Consider the following 18,242-nt stretch of genomic DNA (forward strand, 5'->3'; position numbering starts at 1 on the left):
AGGGGTCAAAAAGTTACATAGGCTACAGCACCTTAAAAGTCTGGGTCTGTTACAAGAGTAAAACAAAAACAATAAAACAAAATCTCATAAAAGGCATAATTTGAAAAAGTCAATTATTGCAATACGTAATTTCTTACTGAATCAGAGCTGTGATACCTAAAATACGTAAAAACAACACCGTGTAAAAAAAAAGAAGGTGGATAAATCTCAAAGGTAAGGAAACGGGTTCCAGGAAGTAAGCCAGCTGTGGATGAATGGATTCAGTAGCCTATGGATTTGTGGATGATGAAGCGGGCAGCAGAGCTGTCACATGATCCAGTGAGGCTGCGATCTGAACGATCCAGACGCGCAATGCTCTGCACTCCCTCTCCATCTCATCTGATGCTCGGACTTTGTGATTGGTAAGTAGCTCCTGCGTTTTACCTGCTGTCTTTCTCGATTGTTATCGTTGGTCAAATGTTGAAATGCTTTTTCGTGTAAACTGTTTCCTAAGGCTTTTTTAAAAAGAGATGCTAGTTTTTTAATTCCATTCGATGTCTTAAAATTAATTTTGACGTCGGGTTAATTTCAAACTAAGAATTATTTAGGCTATTCGATGAGAATTGCCTAGCCTTAGCCTATACATAGGCTACAACTTGTTTTCAATGCATACACGATTAATTGGTTCCGAAGTTTGCAGATCTAGGCTACCTCTTTCTTCTTTCATTTTATTGATAGCCTAGACTTTAAAGTTTCCAGCTGGAATAAAAAGGGGGTTTTCAGTCTGATGCTAAATGAGAACATTTTAAATTCGAACTATTTTATCTTTAAAAACATGTGTTCTCAGAAACCAATACTTATTTAAAGAACATTTATTGTGAGACGAAAAACTTTTTGAATTTGAAATGCATAATAATGGATGCCTTTTGTCACTTTCGTTATGTAAATGTGCTGCATTTCACAGTTTTTTTCATTGTATCCATGCACATTTCTTGCTATGACTGGTCTTGACATTATCAAAATAATATATGAAATTGTCTATAAGAGGATGCTGAAAATATGACTTAAAAAGACTAAACTTCCAATAAAGTTTGACACGCGAAAAAATATTTTACCTCATGACTTTGCAATAGGGATATTTTATGTGATCAGCATAATCTAAATTGGCTTTCATTTTATCCAGCCAATTGCAATATTTCTTACATTCGTTTTGTACAAGCTCATCAGAGCCCAAAGCATGATAATCAGTCTATGTCAACCAGCTCTCAACCAGATACTCACAGTCTTCCTGCAAAACCGTTTTCTTTAATCAATATTTTTCTTTTAGAGTCGAGAATGATAGTGCTGAAGAAGTATGTTTTTCTGAAAAAGAATTATTTACTATTCAGGCTGTGTCAGTCAAGGGACAGGTGGGGGAAGCCAGCCGTGAAATATCCTTTCCCCAAGTAAAGGCTTATCTCTCATTGGGAATTCTAGGAGGGATGGGAGTTTCAAGCATGGACAGAATTCCTGAGCCCCACATTCTACACATATGAATACAGATGAGATAATGAAGACACAAGTAGGCTATGTTAATTTATGTAACATATCACCACAGTTTTAATGGCAAGATAAGTTGTTACAAAGTATTTTCATATGCTTCTAACTAGATAAATAATTCTACCTGTGGTATGTCTCTCCCAGCAAAGTTTTATATTGAATGACACCTACCTAGACTCTTTCTCTCTAGTTAAATTGAGAATAAAAAAGTGAGTGGGAGGAAGACGATTGCATGAACAACTTCATTTTGTTTTGTTCTTTCAGAAGCACAGTATTAGGCTTTACACCGAATCAACTTTACTGTCTGGTTTTCTGTCTTTCACAATGCATAATTTTGATTTACTTCCTCTGGTTTGTTTAGAAGTTCATTGTTGACAATGAAGAGATAAATGAGTCTGCTTGTACGCAGAATATGCCATCATCCTCAGATTTCATTGACTTTTTTTTTTTTAAAGAACTACTTATTCAAAAGTACTGCAGTAATTGTAACAACAGACCATAACCCATTTAAAAGTGTTTGTCTCCCATAAATCTTTTCATAGCAGCCAATTTGTAGTTTCTGGCCTTTTCAAAATGTTTTGCTAATATTATCATGTATGAATTTGCCTTTGATGTCTTTGAGGGGAAAAACAGGAGTAAACTAAAGTGAAAATAAATATTTTAAAACATCTGATGGCACAAATATGACTTCAGGGAATGTTTCGGATCTATTTTATCACCCTGGCGTCATCCTTACTTTTCATGTAAAAGTGAATGTATTTCCACCTTGAATTGACCCTTGTATTGTCTAAGCAGTGCACCTGTCTTGTCAGCTGCAGCTCATTGTGTACCTGCTAATTAGTCACTGCTCTAGTGACCCACTTTCACATGCCTGGTTGAATTTACTCTACAGTATATTTGGGATCATTCAACAGAGGGAGAAAGGAATGAATAAGTGTCCTTAATGCCAGAGGTATAGGTTTGTAATTATAGCAACAAAAAAAAAAATGCTTTTGCTTTTGCATAAGAACATTATAAACATCAAACATTATATTATAAACATCATTATCTCATAAATGTAGATGTGAATACTCAGTGAAGTGTGCTGTATGGATGATCTGTTGCGATGTTTTCTTACATTGGTTTTTTCATGTCTGAGCTTTCATGCAGAAACTGTAATCTGGACTAGCACTCCATCAGCAACAGCTACTGTATATAGGGTTATACAGCAATAAAGAGATATAAAACACACCAAGTTTAGAATAAGAAGCTGCTTGAGATAATTACACTAATACTGCCCTACAAAGGCAAAGTGCACTAACTACGCAAACAAAGAAACGGAGAAAAAGGCCTTTTATACTAGCCAGTCAAACATGTTATGGGTAGATTATGTGGTAATGCATCTCCAAAACGGGACATAATTTAACCCAGATATTTTTTCACAAGACAGAACACGTCATAAAGCCCATTACAAGTCTTAACTCATTTTTGACCAAATATGTAGTTACTGCATTTATATGTAGTTACTGCCTTTGTAGGGCAGAATATTATCCCTCTTATTACTAGGCTATGCTCGCCAAATAAATATGTGGACATACACTGTAAATATTTGTATTACATAATAAGGCTCCTTAACTGTCAGTTAAAAGCATTGTTTGTTTTAATTTATAACCTCAGTTGTCAGTTGCATTGAAAATGACTTTTTATTCACGTTTCTGTAATATTGCAGTGTTCATCTTGTTGCTAGTTGCAGATTGTTTTGTACACTGCAATGGACTACTTTTTTGAGTGCACTGACCAACAAATAGGAGCAGTGTGAAGTATACTGTGTGAGAAGTCGAGAGTGTTTGAATGGGATAATAGAATTACAGACTGTGCATGGAGCTGGTGAAGTAATGGGATTTGAATGAGAATATAAATGTCATGTCCAGTCACAATGCCAGAGCTCTGCCATGCGAATGAGGTGAGGTTATTGTTAACACAGGGAAGAAGAAGGTTTTCATGCATCAGTGATTCGGTCGAAATGATGTTGTGTATTGAGAGGAGGATGCTGATGTTGCTGAGGTTCATTCAGAGGGTTGACTCACTGTCTCACAGATGAAATGAGTTCTGTGTCGGTCTGCTGATTTCCAGTTCTTTTGTTTCTAGTATGTGAATGGTAGATTATAGAAGGAATCTGAAGTTGTAGTATTCCTTCTAAAAATTACTTGTTTTAACATTTAAAGACCACATTCATTTTTTAAAGACTTTTGTTTGAAGTTGGGGCAAAAATAATGAGGTTTATTATTATTATTAATATCTAGACTTTAGTTTATGCCACAGTCATGAACTTGATTTGCTAATAGTCAGACGTAGTCAGTATTAAAGATGGAATACACTACATGACTTTTAAAATCTAAACAGATTTTTAAAAAGTAGACATCATAGAATTAAAGAGAGAAAATCTGGCGTCATGTAATAAATGACTGATTATCACATTTAGTCTTTAATTTCATGTTAGGTGAACCCTGGTCTCAGCCTCAGACGTCACTCCCTGCGGACCGTTGGCTGAACGTCTGATGCATGTGGCACTCAAAATGAGAAACACTTTGGAAGTTTCGAATTCGTCATCTGATTTCCGGGAATCATGTGTCTCACATTTTTTAATGGTCCGCCAGGAAACAAAGCCGTCATGGCACCAAACCCCCTCAAGAAAGCCAATCGTGTTTACAATTGTGACAATGAGAGCATATCAACTAAACTCTGGAAGTGTCTGAAGATCACAGCACCATCACAACATTCTTTAATGAATTGCAAGCCGTTGCAAGACATTGACTTTACATTTTCACGCCTCTAAACATGACGCTGAATAAATTGACTGTGATTGGTTGCTTTCCGTGTTGGTCAGACATCCCTTTTGCTGAAAGCTGATATGGAGTCCAGACCTTCTGCCATCAGTCTGAAGGTCTGGCAACGCTAGCTGAATTCTTGACAACTCAATGATTTTGCACTATTGGTTATTTTTACATTTAATGCATGTGAAGGAATGCTGTTGAGATTCCTGAAGAAGCATTTTGTTATCATTTGAAGCAAAAGACAGGAGAGGCCTAAAATGTGAAACTTTTTTTTGTGTGAACTTCACACTTCTCAGCATTCACACTCTGTAGTGATCCTCACAGCTCATCCTGAATAATGTCTTCTCTGGTGTCAACCACAGTGCTGCCATATCCAGGCAGATGTATAGTCTCTGTGTACATGAAAAGAGTGTTTAAAAAATCTGACAGACTCAAGAGATATATAAATAGCTCAGCAAAAGATCTAATTTATTCTTGGTCCATTTATAGCAACTACAGAAAATTAGCAGTTGTGAGGAAGATTTGAAAATGCACATGAAGCAATTAGACAGCTTGAGTTTGGTGTGGTATTTGATGTGGTTGTATTAGTGCTTGTGTGTGGTAAGGTTTTGGGAAGAAGGTGAGAATGGATGGAGTTGAGTAGATACAGAATCTGAAAATAACTTTCTTGATCATAAACTTTTATGTCTGTTGCCATGGAGATAGGAAATGGCCAGGTAATGAATCAGAGTCAGTATCTGTTTAAACCCCACTGAAAACTCATTATTTCACCGATACGTGTACTTTGAATTAGCCAGTATACTTTTATAATTAAAATATAAATGAATGTTATTTTATAAAGTGTTATTGTCGCAAACCTGTTGTGTTTCTGTTTAATTTTAAAGGACTTTTAGTTTGTTATCGTCATTTCCTGTGTTTCCTTTCTGTTTTTCTGTTTCTTATTGTTTCCTTGATTTTGTTATGATATTTGCTATGTTGACACGTGCAATAAAGACAGGCTTGAAGTGAACTAGTTGGTATGAAGGAAACCATCCCCAGCCGACAGATCACCAAAGACACAATACTAAGGTATCATTTATTAAGGTGGAAAAAGTAGTCAAATTAAGGAGTAATGGTTTCAGGGTGCCTCAAGGCCAAAATAATAAATTAAATCATCACAAACAAAGAAACTTGATCAACAGAAGGTTTTTGGATCTGTCGACGGGAGGAGGAATCCGGAGCTCTCCAACACATTGAACCCTCTTCCGTTGGCACAGCAGACGCCTGGTCATCCAACACCTTTGCCCATGGACGTTCTGTTGAGGGAACCCGTCCATGGGCAAAGGTGTTGGAGGGTAGAAAAGCTGAGGGAGGGTAGAACCCGTCCATGGGCCGTGGTCTCAAACTACATTTCTCATCATCCTGTTCTGTTACTCATTGTTCATTGCACACAGTTTATGTGGATATACTCTGTCTGTTTCCGTGATTGTCACGGAGTCCTTGTTTTATGTCATACACTTCCGATGTTTGTTATCTGTCCTATTCTTATATGTTTCTTGTGTTTTGGGTTGCCTTGTTGGATTTTTGACCTTTGCCTGAACCTGAACTGGTTGTTATGAATTACCCAAATAATGGCTGCTGGGGTTTCCAACTCTTCCTGCTCCGCCTGGTGGTCTCATCCACTGGTTGAGACTATCTATACACTCATTTAAAAACGTAATTATTTATTAAACCCTAGATTAAACCTGTTTCTGTGAACAGTACTATGTAGTGTATTATGTTATACCTTAATGTTTGTGTTTCTGTCCTGTCTCCGTGTTGTAACATCTTGTGGAGCTGTGTTTTCTGTTGTATCTAATGATGATGTTGAGATCTTATTGTTTCTTACTGTTGTTTGTTATTTGTTTAATCCTGCTATCCGACTCTGTCTTGGCTAGGTCTTACTTGTAAAAGAGGTTTTAACCTCAATGTGACTTTCCTAGTTAAATAAAGGTTAATAAGTGCCTCATTAGGCCTACTAACCGTTCTTTCTTTTGGGAGACAAAAACCTCCCTTTATATTGTGCACTTTGATCTTTGCAGATCTCGTATTCCCAAACAGTTATATTACACTCTAAATGAAACGTTATATCTGAAAAAGCATAATGGGGCACTTTAATATTTGTTTATATGTGTGTGTGTTTCAGGACATCCTGAGAAGGATGACTGGGAAAACTCAAACCAGCAATATAACAAACAAGACAGATCCTCGCTCTCTGAATTCCAGGGTGTTCATTGGTAACCTTAACACAGCTGTGGTCAAGAAAACTGACATTGAGCTAATTTTTGCCAAGTATGGGAAGATCACCGGCTGCTCTCTGCACAAGGGGTTTGCTTTCGTCCAGTATGCCTGCGAGAGGAACGCTCGCTCAGCTGTGGTTGGTGAGAACACCAGGGTGCTTGCTGGACAGACTTTGGGTAAGTGATATTTATTTCCCTTTATATTTATGTAAATGATTTGGATTGAAACATATTTGGATGACAATGAGCATCTGCAGGCACAGAGACAGACAGTTGATCTTAGGTCATGGTCATTCCCATGGTAAATATTCATCATCTTTTATTAAAAATTAAACTACTGTTGTCACTGTTGGGGCTGTGGCTTGAGTTGAACTCCAATGGGTGATGTCAAGTGTTTTTTTGGCCAAAACATTTTTTTTTCACATGAGCAAACATCTCCTCACTATCCACTATATAGCTGTCTGTCCCCTGAACACACTGTAAAAATCTCTGCAGACACCCCAGGCTCCACAAACGGCAACAAAAACAAACTGTAGCAACCTGCGCCCTGAAACATAACAAACTATAGCCAATAACCGACAAGAACGATTTGAGGGGTCTGAGGGGTCTGGGGGGTTAGAGCACAGATGAGGAGGAGGGAGGGTCTAGCTAGCCTCCGTTTTGTTTGACAAAAGAAGTGATGTCACCTGACATCGCTTAGAGCACCTTTAAGACTATTAAGTCTTTTTTTATTTATTTATTTTTTTATAAAAAGACCACACCTTAGACCACTTCATTTTACCTCTTTGCAGAACTGGGCACCTGTAGCCAGCAAAGCTTTTGTTGAATTTCAGGAGTATTTTGATAAAAAAAGATTTAAATGGCTTAAATTATGAAAAGATTCAAATGGCTTTGGATGTTTGTTTGTTTTAAATAAGGTTTATTATAGTATATTATAAAATATAATTGATTATAGTCTTTCCATTTAAATTGTTTAATAAATAAACATTTATTGTAAAGACAAAGTAATTGTTCACCTTTCCTTCCTCTACTTTCTTTTCATTTATTTATTTGTATCTTTTGTGATAATAATACTCATCACCAACACATAAAAAAGCACATACATAATAACAATAAGCAATAAGTGGAAAGTGGAGTTTTTCAAATCTCCCAGACTCCTTTCCATGGTACAAACTTCTTTTACATCTTAAAAAAAAAAAAAAAAACCCTCATCAGGCTCTTATAACCACACATAACCTAAGCAAATAATTCAAGTAATATAACATCAAAAGAAAAAGAAAAATACTACTTCTATCCTACAAATGATGATGATAAATAAGTAAATTAATGAATATTTTGGGCAATTTTCAGTGGGTCAGTTTGGGAGATCAATATGCCTCATTTTAATGCACATCGCTTAAAAGGCTGTGTTACCAGAGCAGCATAGTTTCTTTGAAAATAAACATTATTCTTTATAATGAAATTGAATTGAAACAATTTGAATAATTTCAAGAATTTGCACATGTGATTTTTTTACAGTGTTTTATTGCCCCCCTATGTTGGCAAGAGGAAGTACTGGTAAGAAGAAGAAAAAAATATCACTTTACAGAATACAAAATAGGCCAATGTCAGCCACTAGATGGCAATATATAGGCCTATCTGTCAGAATATATATGTGTGGATACCATCGGAACTGGAATGGCAAAAAATCAGAAAATAAACATACTCTAGAAGAATACTACAACCTTATACACTGAATCATCTATTTGTGCATATAAAAACACTTCCATTTATAAACCTATATAGTGTAAACCTCAAAGTCCCATGACATGCTTCTTTTGTAGGCATTGATATAGGTCTTAGTGGTCCCGTATCTGAAATCCTTTACACCGATTAAAATTTCTAGACACGGGGAACCATACACAGGCTAGGGTTACTCATATTAATGTTAAAAAAACTTCAGAAAGTGAAAATTTCATGTCACGGGACTATTAAGATTTATATAAGCTTCAAAAAGAGTCAGACAGGACTATAGTTTCTTTGACAATATTAGAAACTCCCACCTCAATACCCCATTCTTCAAAATTATTTGATTACACTTGCCTTAAATAAAAGCTTTGATTATATCAATGTCACAATGAGTATGTTTGTACTCCTGTCACTATAATTAGTTTTTCTATATCTGAAACCTTCTGACAGATATGAAGGCATCACAATGTCTTCAATTTCAGAGCCTGTCTTTAATTCAAAGGAAAAAAGCATATTCCTGCATTAATAACCTCCGGGCTTATAAAGTCAATAGCATTTTCAAATGACTGACAACAGCTGCGGGATGCTGTTCTTTTGATGTATACGATCCAATATCAGATAAACAATCTGAGACAAGAAACTGCATCAATCGTTTACATGTATTGTAAAAGCTTATTTTCTTATACAACACATATGGTAGATATATATTTTTTTAAATCATTTTTATATGCAAAACAGGATGATTCCTGCACTATTTAATGGGTCCTGATTATTACTTATTGTTTATATATTTTTTTTAAATATGCTTATCAACACCCCCATTATGCATCAGTGGTACGGTCTGGAATGGTGCATGCCTGTGTGCTGAACTCTATTCAGTCAGTCTCTTACAGTGACACTACAGTGAAGTAAGTTCAAGGGAAAGGAATCATTTATCTATCAAAATATAGTATACACAACCTTGGACATGTACAGAAGAACAATACAAAAAGGGAAGCGCCACAATCAGAGATGTGAGTATTTTACAGACAAATAATGCCTCTTATTTCTGTTTTTAATACTTGATTTGCAACAAACATTTATAATTATAAGACTTTTCCAATTTTGTTCATTAAATGGATGAAATGGTGATAATTACATTATGTATTGTATCCAATGATATTATAGTTTTTTCCTGTTTGATATCAAATTTGTTTAATTATTAACACATACAATTAAAATCATTAGTTTGTTATTAATCCAGGAGAACTCGGGGGAAATTGTACCTTGCACCGGGGACAGTTGCTGTGGACATAAAACTAAACATAAATCTGCTAAATGACAAGTAACCAAATAAATGGACTTTCGTATTCTGTATAAACTGAGAATGTGCATTTGTTTCCTTAAGGAGCAATTTCTGATCTGAAATTACTTGTAAGAAATGCTTTATTTGTTGCAACCTATTGTAGTTATTACACTTTAAAAATATTAAGCTATAGTATAAAATATAGTATATATAATATAATATAAAAAAAAACAGTTAATAACAATGTTGCCACATGAAACATAATTTAAGGTTAAAAAACATTGTTAACCTTTTGGTCAATTATTCTGAAAGGGGGAAATACATAAAAACTAAATTGCATCTGTTAAAAAATGTTGTGACCTGTTTGAAATGATAACCTGTCTTTATTCCTTCTAAGGGTTTGATATGTGTTCTCCATACTGAAGTATAGCACATCTATTTTAGTAGCTGAGCATGATTTTGGTCTTAAGTTTTTCTCCTTGACCAGGCAAAATAGCCAAAAATTAGATTAGACACAAAATCCTGAAAGCTGTTAAATTTACATTCAAGTTGCATATATGTTCATGATGAGCATCCATGTTTTGCATGTGTCTAATCAAATTCGGCTCATCAAAGTTACAAAGCAAAGTTTGTAGCTGTGCACACACAAGACTCCAGGGATAATGAGCGGCACTGAAAATGGATGTGATGTCCTGAAGTGAACAAACCATTCCAGACAATTGCGTACATCAGTCACTGAGTTACATCACACCACAAAGGAATTAAAAAAAAAAAGAAAATGAAAGAAATATTTAATAAGTAGGTCATGAAAGCACTCAGTAGTTAAAGAGATGCAACAAATGAGGTGTCTGAATGATATTCATATAGGCTATAGCTAAAGAGAAAAATTAGTTATGTGTTTATAATGTCTGATAAATTATTTTCTTTGGAAATAAATAAAGTCCTTGAAGTTCTTTCTTGCTCAGTCTGGTATATCCCGAGTGACTGTTTACTGAGATTTATCAGAAGAGATTTTTCATTTGGCATTTAGGCAAGTTTAGACACAAGTCTTCAGTTATGTCTTCAAATAAATCACTCAAAAAAACTTTTCTTTAAGCCGACAGGCGTTCACATTGACATTAGCCGAGGTCATCACTAAGAGAAACGCCAATATTCTCTCTATTGGACGCTAAGCCTGACAGACCTTTAGGAGAGAAGCGTACTGAGTAGAAGAGGCCCATTGGTAAACTGAGATTAAAGTATTGATATGGCTCCATGTCTGAAATATGGGGGTATTGTAGATGGTCGGCACATATCGAGTGAAATGTCTGGTGTTTTGTGGGATTATTGGTAGAGTAAGATGAGTCAGCCTGTTCATATTGCCTCCCAAGAAACCATTATTAAGATCTCAGAAAATCATTATCATGAATTTAAAGGCACTTGAATCACTTGCTTCCACATTAAAGCAGTCAAAGAGGCTCAATGAGTTTGTTCCTGTAACTCAAACACAAATCAGTGTCAGGTGTTCGATTTCCCAGGAAATGCATGGACTAAAAAAAATGATGGCCTTATTGCAAAAAAAGTGTCTGCCAAATGCATTTGTGTAAATCAAAAGAAATGATCCTTATCATTAGTGTAATGCCAGGTTCATTGTGATCAAACTTATGATGACTTCCTTTTGAACATCAATCACAAAAGAAATTTTCACCCCATTCAATTCACAAAGGCAGATTACTTCACCACAAAAGTATATGAGAACCTAAAAATACTACAGTAAAATAACATTATCATTGAACAAACCTTCTGATATTTGCTTGAATATTTTATTGAAGTCAAACTTATCTTTTTTTTTGTTTTAAAAATCGAAGAAAAACAATTAAATTAATATTATTTTAAAAAGCGAATGAATAAATAGGCCTAAATATATGTGTTTAACATGTATACAAGTTAATACGAGTCAGAAATCAGATCTGAAATAAAAATTGAAAAAAGAAAATAATTCTGTCATCAATTATTCAACATCATGTTCCAAAACTATGACTATTTTTTATTTCTTTTCAGAAATGGTTATCCCCACAATCTTTTTGTCCCATGAGTGAGATTAAATGATGACAGAATTTTATTTTTTGGATGAACTACCCTTTTAAGTTTCTTTAACATTTTAGAAACTGACATCAAACTCACAATTATATCCTTTGAACCTCAAACACTTTAAGAACATAACATACTTTTTATACGTGTTCACATCAAACTAACTTATGTTAATGTCAACCTTGTGGACCCTCTGCTCTCATCACAGAAGGTTAGAAGTAATTAGTGACTAGGATGAAACAAAGCTGATCTTAGTCAATTGTTTTTCTCCTCAGGCTTTTCTGTTACTATATGAAGAGTTCAGATGCAAAAGCCTCTAAGTGCCATTTGACATTTTCTTCTAAAATGATCATTTTTATCAAGCTTGTATATTTAAGTTCAGTAATTTCACTTAAATGGCAATGAAGATTACCTATTAATTGTCATTTAAGTGAAATTACTGAACTTAAATATACAAGCTTGATAAAAATGGTCATTTTAGAAGAAAATTTCAAATGGCATTTAGAGGCTTTTGCATCTGAACTCTTCATATGTATGTCCTCCAATATGGTGGAGTGTATTTTCCAGTACACTGTATTCCTCATAGTGACACTCTCATTCAAACGTTTTGAAACTTCAATCTCATATATTCTGAGCGTGACCATTTAAAAGGTCTGTATGTTTCCATTATGAATTTGGCTCAGTGATCTAAAGTCTGAAAGTGTACTACTTTTCCTCTCAGATTTAGTGCTTTGTTTTGTGCTTCATCAAAGTGAAGGCTTAAATTGCTTGTAAATGTCTTAAACCCCCAAATTGTGATTTAGTCAGGCACTCAGGCAGCCGTCCTTCTGGATAACGTGCCGGATGACCTTGAAAGGCACTCAGGAGTGATTGTGCATCTGTGTGTGTGTGGCGTGAGGCTGTTCCTCTGATAGCATCTCTCTTTCTGATGAGACAGATGAGAGCCATCAGTTATTTATTCTATGGCATAATGCCTCTTTCAGAGGGCGCCGAGGCTTTTCTGTCCATTATATTCACCGCCCATTTTTATAAATTTATTTGAAGGAGACTACCGGTATGGATAAAAAGGAAGCGTATGCTGTTTTTTTTCTTCTTCACAATGTCCTTTGCTCTTCCCACAGATATTAACATGGCTGGAGAGCCTCGTCCTTACAGGCCAAAAGTTGGATCCAAGCGTCCCTTCTCCTTATACAGGTGAGACAACCAAAAATGAATTATAGTCCCCCCCATTGTAATTAGTAGACATGGAAAGATTGAAATGACATTTTAATCATCTTTTCCTTTTTTTTTTCTTTTTTAAGTGGCTATGAATTTGATTATGATTTCTACAGGAATGATTTCTATGCCAGGTATGTACATGCAATTACTTAATTTAAAGATACCAATAATTTAGGTTGTATTTCAGTTGTTGATTTGGTAAGGTCTTTACTACAGGAGATTTGTAATATGTTTTTGTTAATTACATTTTTAGTTAAGATCCTCCTTGTCTCGTTTAACCTTTTCTGTGCTATGAAAAAGTGAGGTAAGGTAAAGAGAAAAATAAAAGCAGTAGAAAAGTAGAGAAAGAGCTTCCCCTAATGTCCATAATTAATGTCATTTTATTGGTTTGACTTCGATCCTTTGCTCAGGCTAATGATGAGCACTCCTCTCCTGTGAGACATTAGCTGAATGTCAGAAAGCTGCTGGGTCGTTAACCAAGCAGTGCGAGACACGCCGGTCATCTGTCCTCTGACATTTTCATGTGTTTGCTTTCACTCCTCATTTGGCAGAGCTGAGTTTTATACATCTCCACGGAAAATATATGTGTGCTAACGAACAAAATCCCTTCTGTGCAGTTAGTTAAAAACCTAATTATGCTTATCAAATATTAACTCCGGAGACAGGGACTAAGTCATCTTGCTTACTTAAAGGTACAATATGCAATATTTTTGCAGTAAAATATCCAAAAACCATTAGGCCAATGTTATGTATTTTGTTTAGTTGATTACTTACAATATCCCAGATGTTTCCAACTATTTGTAAATTGTGAGAAAATTGCGATTTTTAACCAAGGAAACGAGGCGTGTGAGCAAGGTTGAGGAGTCGCCAGTCAATAACATCATATCCGCGTTACCTCCGGTTTCCGCCAGGTTTGACCTTGTGCTGCAATAGTAACCATGGCGACAGACGTGGACAACTGGGTCGGTTATGCCCGTTATGCGTGCTCAACAGCGTGAGCGTCTCTAAAAGGGTTTTGTTCAAATATTATGGACCATGGCAAAAAGACTTTGAGACAAAAAAGAGGACTAAAACGAAGATCAACATCTTTCGAGATGCGAAATCTCCATGTCCGCTACTAACTTCAACTTGACAGAGACGCGAGTGTTGCATGTAACTTGAGAAATCAGGTGAGCAATTTAATGTATATAAAACTAATCAATGTTATGTAATTCAACATGATGAAAAGTTAGAATATGATCTGTATGTTATTTTCTGTTAATCTAGCTTAGTCTCATTCAGTCAACAAACAACCTAACTAACATTCAACACACTCAAATGCAGTTTAAACTGTACGTGAAACTGTTAGAGCAAGTGAAGCAGCGCTGCGTTACCTCAAGTTTAATTCCTCTAATAAACTGACCTGTGTGAGTAATTCATCGTGTAGTTTGGTAGAATTAAATAGAATTAAACTTATTCCTTTATATCCGCGGTACTCGCTTTGCGTGGTATACGTCTAGCAATCACGCCCTCAAGTTTAAAAACATCAATGTATTCACTCATTCATAAAAGATCCATCAGCTTGACAACAAGATCCATAATTCCGCTTAATGCGGAATATACGTCATTTATATACGCCTTTTTTTATTGTAAGAGGTTAGCGACCTCTGGTGGCGAAACAATCTTGCATATTGTACCTTTACTTACAGCCCATTCTCACTCCCAAGGCGTCACCTAACTGACGCCTTGGGAAGCATTTGGACATGCTTCAATATCTGACGCTTTAGGCGCCCTTTAGCGTCAGTTAGATGACGCCCTAGGATCGCGTGTACCCTACCCCCACCCCACACCTAAACCTAACCGCGTCCTCTAACTGACGCTTTCCTTTAGAGTCAGTTAGATGACGCCGTAGGATCGCGTCATGTAAGTGACGCTAAAGGGCGCCTAAAACGTCAAATATTGAAGCATGGTCAAAGGTGACGCCTTGGGGTGAGAATGCGTTGTTACTTAATGAAAATCTATCCATGCCATGATATGTCAGTTTCCATATTGGTACAACAGAATTATTGGATTACAGCTGGTCATTTTAAATGGGGTCCAGAAGACTTAGATCATTAGTGAACATCTATTTTTTTGTTAATTATTAAAAGGTACACTGACTGTAACTTTTTTAATTAAAAATAAAGTTGCTTGACTGACTTTTTCCCCCCAAATATTAAAAATAGATAATTAGTTAATATATAATAAATCATTCTTCCAAAACGTGTTTTTTCTCTTACCCTGATTCACTATGGTGAGACAGCCATAAGTGTTTACATTTTACACATGACAGGACCTATTATTATTATTATGTTTATTATTATTATAATTATTATCTTTATTAGCTGGAAATTGTGAAGCACTTGGCTTTGCTTGTCACATCTGTAAATAGAGAAAAAATGTCCGGCTACTATGACGTGTGTATGGAGTGGGAGTGGCATACAGTTGTCAAGCAAGAAATGTTGTAATAAAACAAGAATCAACATTGGCTTTGCTTTTTCAGGGATGGCGAGAAATGAGGGATTTGAAATGTCGTAAAACTGATGCAGAGATTGCATTTTTATTACTCAACCGGTGATTAAAGTTTATTAGAGATAAATACACAGATAAATTGCCATATGTAGCTCTCAGAGTTCACTGTAAAGCATTATCTATTGTATAAGGACAAATTCCTCCACCCAGTTACACATAACTGAAGCACTGAAGGATTCTTCAATGTGTATATGAAGAGTTCAGATGCAAAAGCCTCTAAGTGCCATTTGAAATTTTCTTCTAAAATGATCATTTTTATCAAGCCTGTATATTTAAGTTCAGTAATTTCACTTAAATGGCAATGAAGATTACCTATTAATTGTCATTTTAAGTGAAATTACTGAACTTAAATATACAAGCTTGATAAAAATGGTCATTTTAGAAGAAAATTTCAAATGGCATTTAGAGGCTTTTGCATCTGAACTCTTCATATACACTACCATTCAAATAGTTTGCAGTCGGCACAATCTTGTAAATGTTGTTTTTCTTAGTTAATAAAAGTTAATATTATTTTAATATGATGATTTTGTGGTCAAATGGTTTTTTAATGTTGAAACAGTTGTGCTGCTTAATATTTTTGTGGCAACTTTTCCAGGATTGAAAGTGATTAATTAATAATAATAATAAAAATGAACTATAAAATATTTGTATAATATATATGTTTTTTCAGTATTTTTGACATTCGTGGGCGATTAGCACCATCACCTCGGGCTGCGATACCTATCAAGCATTCCCGCTTGGTTGCATTCTCAACACGCAGGACGAAAAACTCTTTCCAGCCAAAGATGTCCACCTGCTCTTCTCTAAGAAGGCTGTCTTCAGGTTCCTTATGCATATATTTCCATTATCATGTTTTACCCCCAAGGACAACTGATGTCCCAACCTGGACTTTGACATAGCATGCCCATGCCAACCATAATCTACTGCCAACCATAACTATTTTAACTAAACAAAATAAAATGAGCTGATAAAATCAAAGTGATATATTCATCCTCATGATTAAATTTTTTTTATTTTTTTTTGGGGGGGTGTTTTTTATCTAAGTGAAATCTGATCAGCTCCTGACAATCAAGAAAGAACTGTCTCAGATCAAGATTAAGATTGACTCCTTACTGGGAAGGCTTGAGAAGATTGAACGGAAGCAGTTAGCAGAAGCAGGTAAGAGGATGGAATGAACATTGCTATCAGGATAGAGGCCATGTTGGCAGGAGGTAGATTAAAAACACTTGTCTTCATCACTTTCAATGTCAGTGCAGGAAATCGAAAACAGCAGCACTCTGTTACACACACACACACAAATGGGCTGGCAGAGCTAGGGCTATCCTCAAACCTCTGTTAGTTTTACTTACTTGAAAGTTTTCTACCTTTTAATTCTGTAAATATTTACTGTAGCCATTTGCCGAACTTTGTCTGCCATTTCTATATTGTGTAGAAGCCCACTGGAAACACGAGAAGGCCTTTCGATCTCTCTATAGTGAGATCGAAGAAAATTCTGGAGAAGATATGGATCAAGAAAGGGGGTCCTGGGACGTGACAGATGAAGGTGATGATGGATACAAAGAGCTGGTGAGCTGTCATTAAACTCATATGCAAGTGAAATGTAATTAGTTATAATTTGATATATGAATAAGACCCGCTTGTATTGGATTAAATTGTGTGTATGTGTGTTAAATCCCAGATAGAAAACCCAATATCAGATGTAGACAACTGAACAAGGTTTGTACCACAAATTCATGTCATATTATGTTTGAAATACTTGTCCATTTTTATTTGACATCATCAAAAAGTAGATTGCATTTTTCTTTCAAGTGTTTTGTGAAATACACTGTCTGCTCTTCATGTAGGAATGTCTTTGTATTGTGCTGTTTACTGCATTCATCATTTCCAGACAAACCTCAGCATTTAGAATCAATGCCATGTAAACTAAAAGCGATTTAAGCCATTCATTTATATCATTTGACCTTCAGTATCAGGCAAACAAAAAGTTCTTGCTTCAATCAGTGTACAACCAACAATTTCTTGGAAAACACACAATTGATACTGGACATTTGTGATACTACTAAAAAGAAATAATACAACAGAAAAATGTTGCATTTTTGTGATATATCTATTATTATAAAAATATTTAAATCTTTCATTGATGATTTTTGTTGTTGATGTTGTTTTGACTTTTTTTTTCTTTTTTCTTTTTTTCTTTTTTTAGGACTGAGAGTGCATCATGTTTGGAAGATATCTTGCTAGAATTGTTGGCCTTTCCATGTCACACTGTTTATGTATTAATTACTGTTATGTATGTATGTATGTATGTATGAATGTATAAATGTATGTATGTATGTATGTATTTTGTTCAATCATTCTTTTTTGTAATACATTTGAAAGTAATATGAAGATATTCTGATATCTGCATACATGATTTGTGTAAATAGACAAAACAAAATAGTGAAAATGGTAACTGGTTTTTGGTTATTAAACTAAATATGTAAAATAATTAATGTATTTTGTCTAGCAAAACAAGCGATATACACTTAAAAGTCACTGTCATAAATGTTTACAAATAAATGTAAAAAGTTACTGTATAGCCTATGTGCATTTTATTTTTTGCCATTAAATGATTATGCATATATTTGAATAATATTTATTGAATGCATATTTATGTATAAGTAAGCTGTCATAAAATTATGGATGTCTCACACATTTGAAAAGCTCTCTATCTATTTCTTTTCTATATTTTATTGTGGTTTATCCATCATCTGAAAAGTGTTTATTTTTATGTTTAATGTAATATTGCCACAAATTTGTGAA

The 18,242-nt window shown here is 35.0% G+C and overlaps 1 protein-coding gene across 1 annotated transcript; it reads left to right on the plus strand.

The window, feature by feature from the left end:
• Positions 1-304: 304 nt before the first annotated feature.
• Positions 305-18,239, plus strand: ralyla (RALY RNA binding protein like a). Its single transcript, XM_039677694.2, has 9 exons — positions 305-401; positions 6,496-6,766; positions 12,794-12,866; positions 12,974-13,021; positions 16,111-16,262; positions 16,485-16,598; positions 16,873-17,006; positions 17,119-17,156; positions 17,644-18,239. Exons 2-8 carry the CDS (start codon positions 6,511-6,513, stop codon positions 17,149-17,151), a joined length of 810 nt encoding a protein of 269 aa, XP_039533628.1. The 5' UTR covers positions 305-401; positions 6,496-6,510; the 3' UTR covers positions 17,152-17,156; positions 17,644-18,239.
• The last annotated feature ends 3 nt before the right edge of the window (positions 18,240-18,242 follow it).

The sequence above is a fragment of the Pimephales promelas genome, chromosome 5, assembly GCF_988280905.1.
Source record: "Pimephales promelas chromosome 5, fPimPro1.hap1.1, whole genome shotgun sequence".
Lineage (NCBI taxonomy): Eukaryota > Metazoa > Chordata > Actinopteri > Cypriniformes > Leuciscidae > Pimephales > Pimephales promelas.

Excerpts from the sequence above, each read along its gene's own strand:
- ralyla (XM_039677694.2), top strand. The coding sequence starts at position 6,511 with ATGACTGGGAAAACTCAAACCAGCAATATAACAAACAAGACAGATCCT. Across the intron at positions 13,022-16,110 it reads AGGAATGATTTCTATGCCAG|TATTTTTGACATTCGTGGGC; the intron begins GTATGTACATGC and ends ATGTTTTTTCAG. Across the intron at positions 16,599-16,872 it reads GAAGCAGTTAGCAGAAGCAG|AAGCCCACTGGAAACACGAG; the intron begins GTAAGAGGATGG and ends TATATTGTGTAG.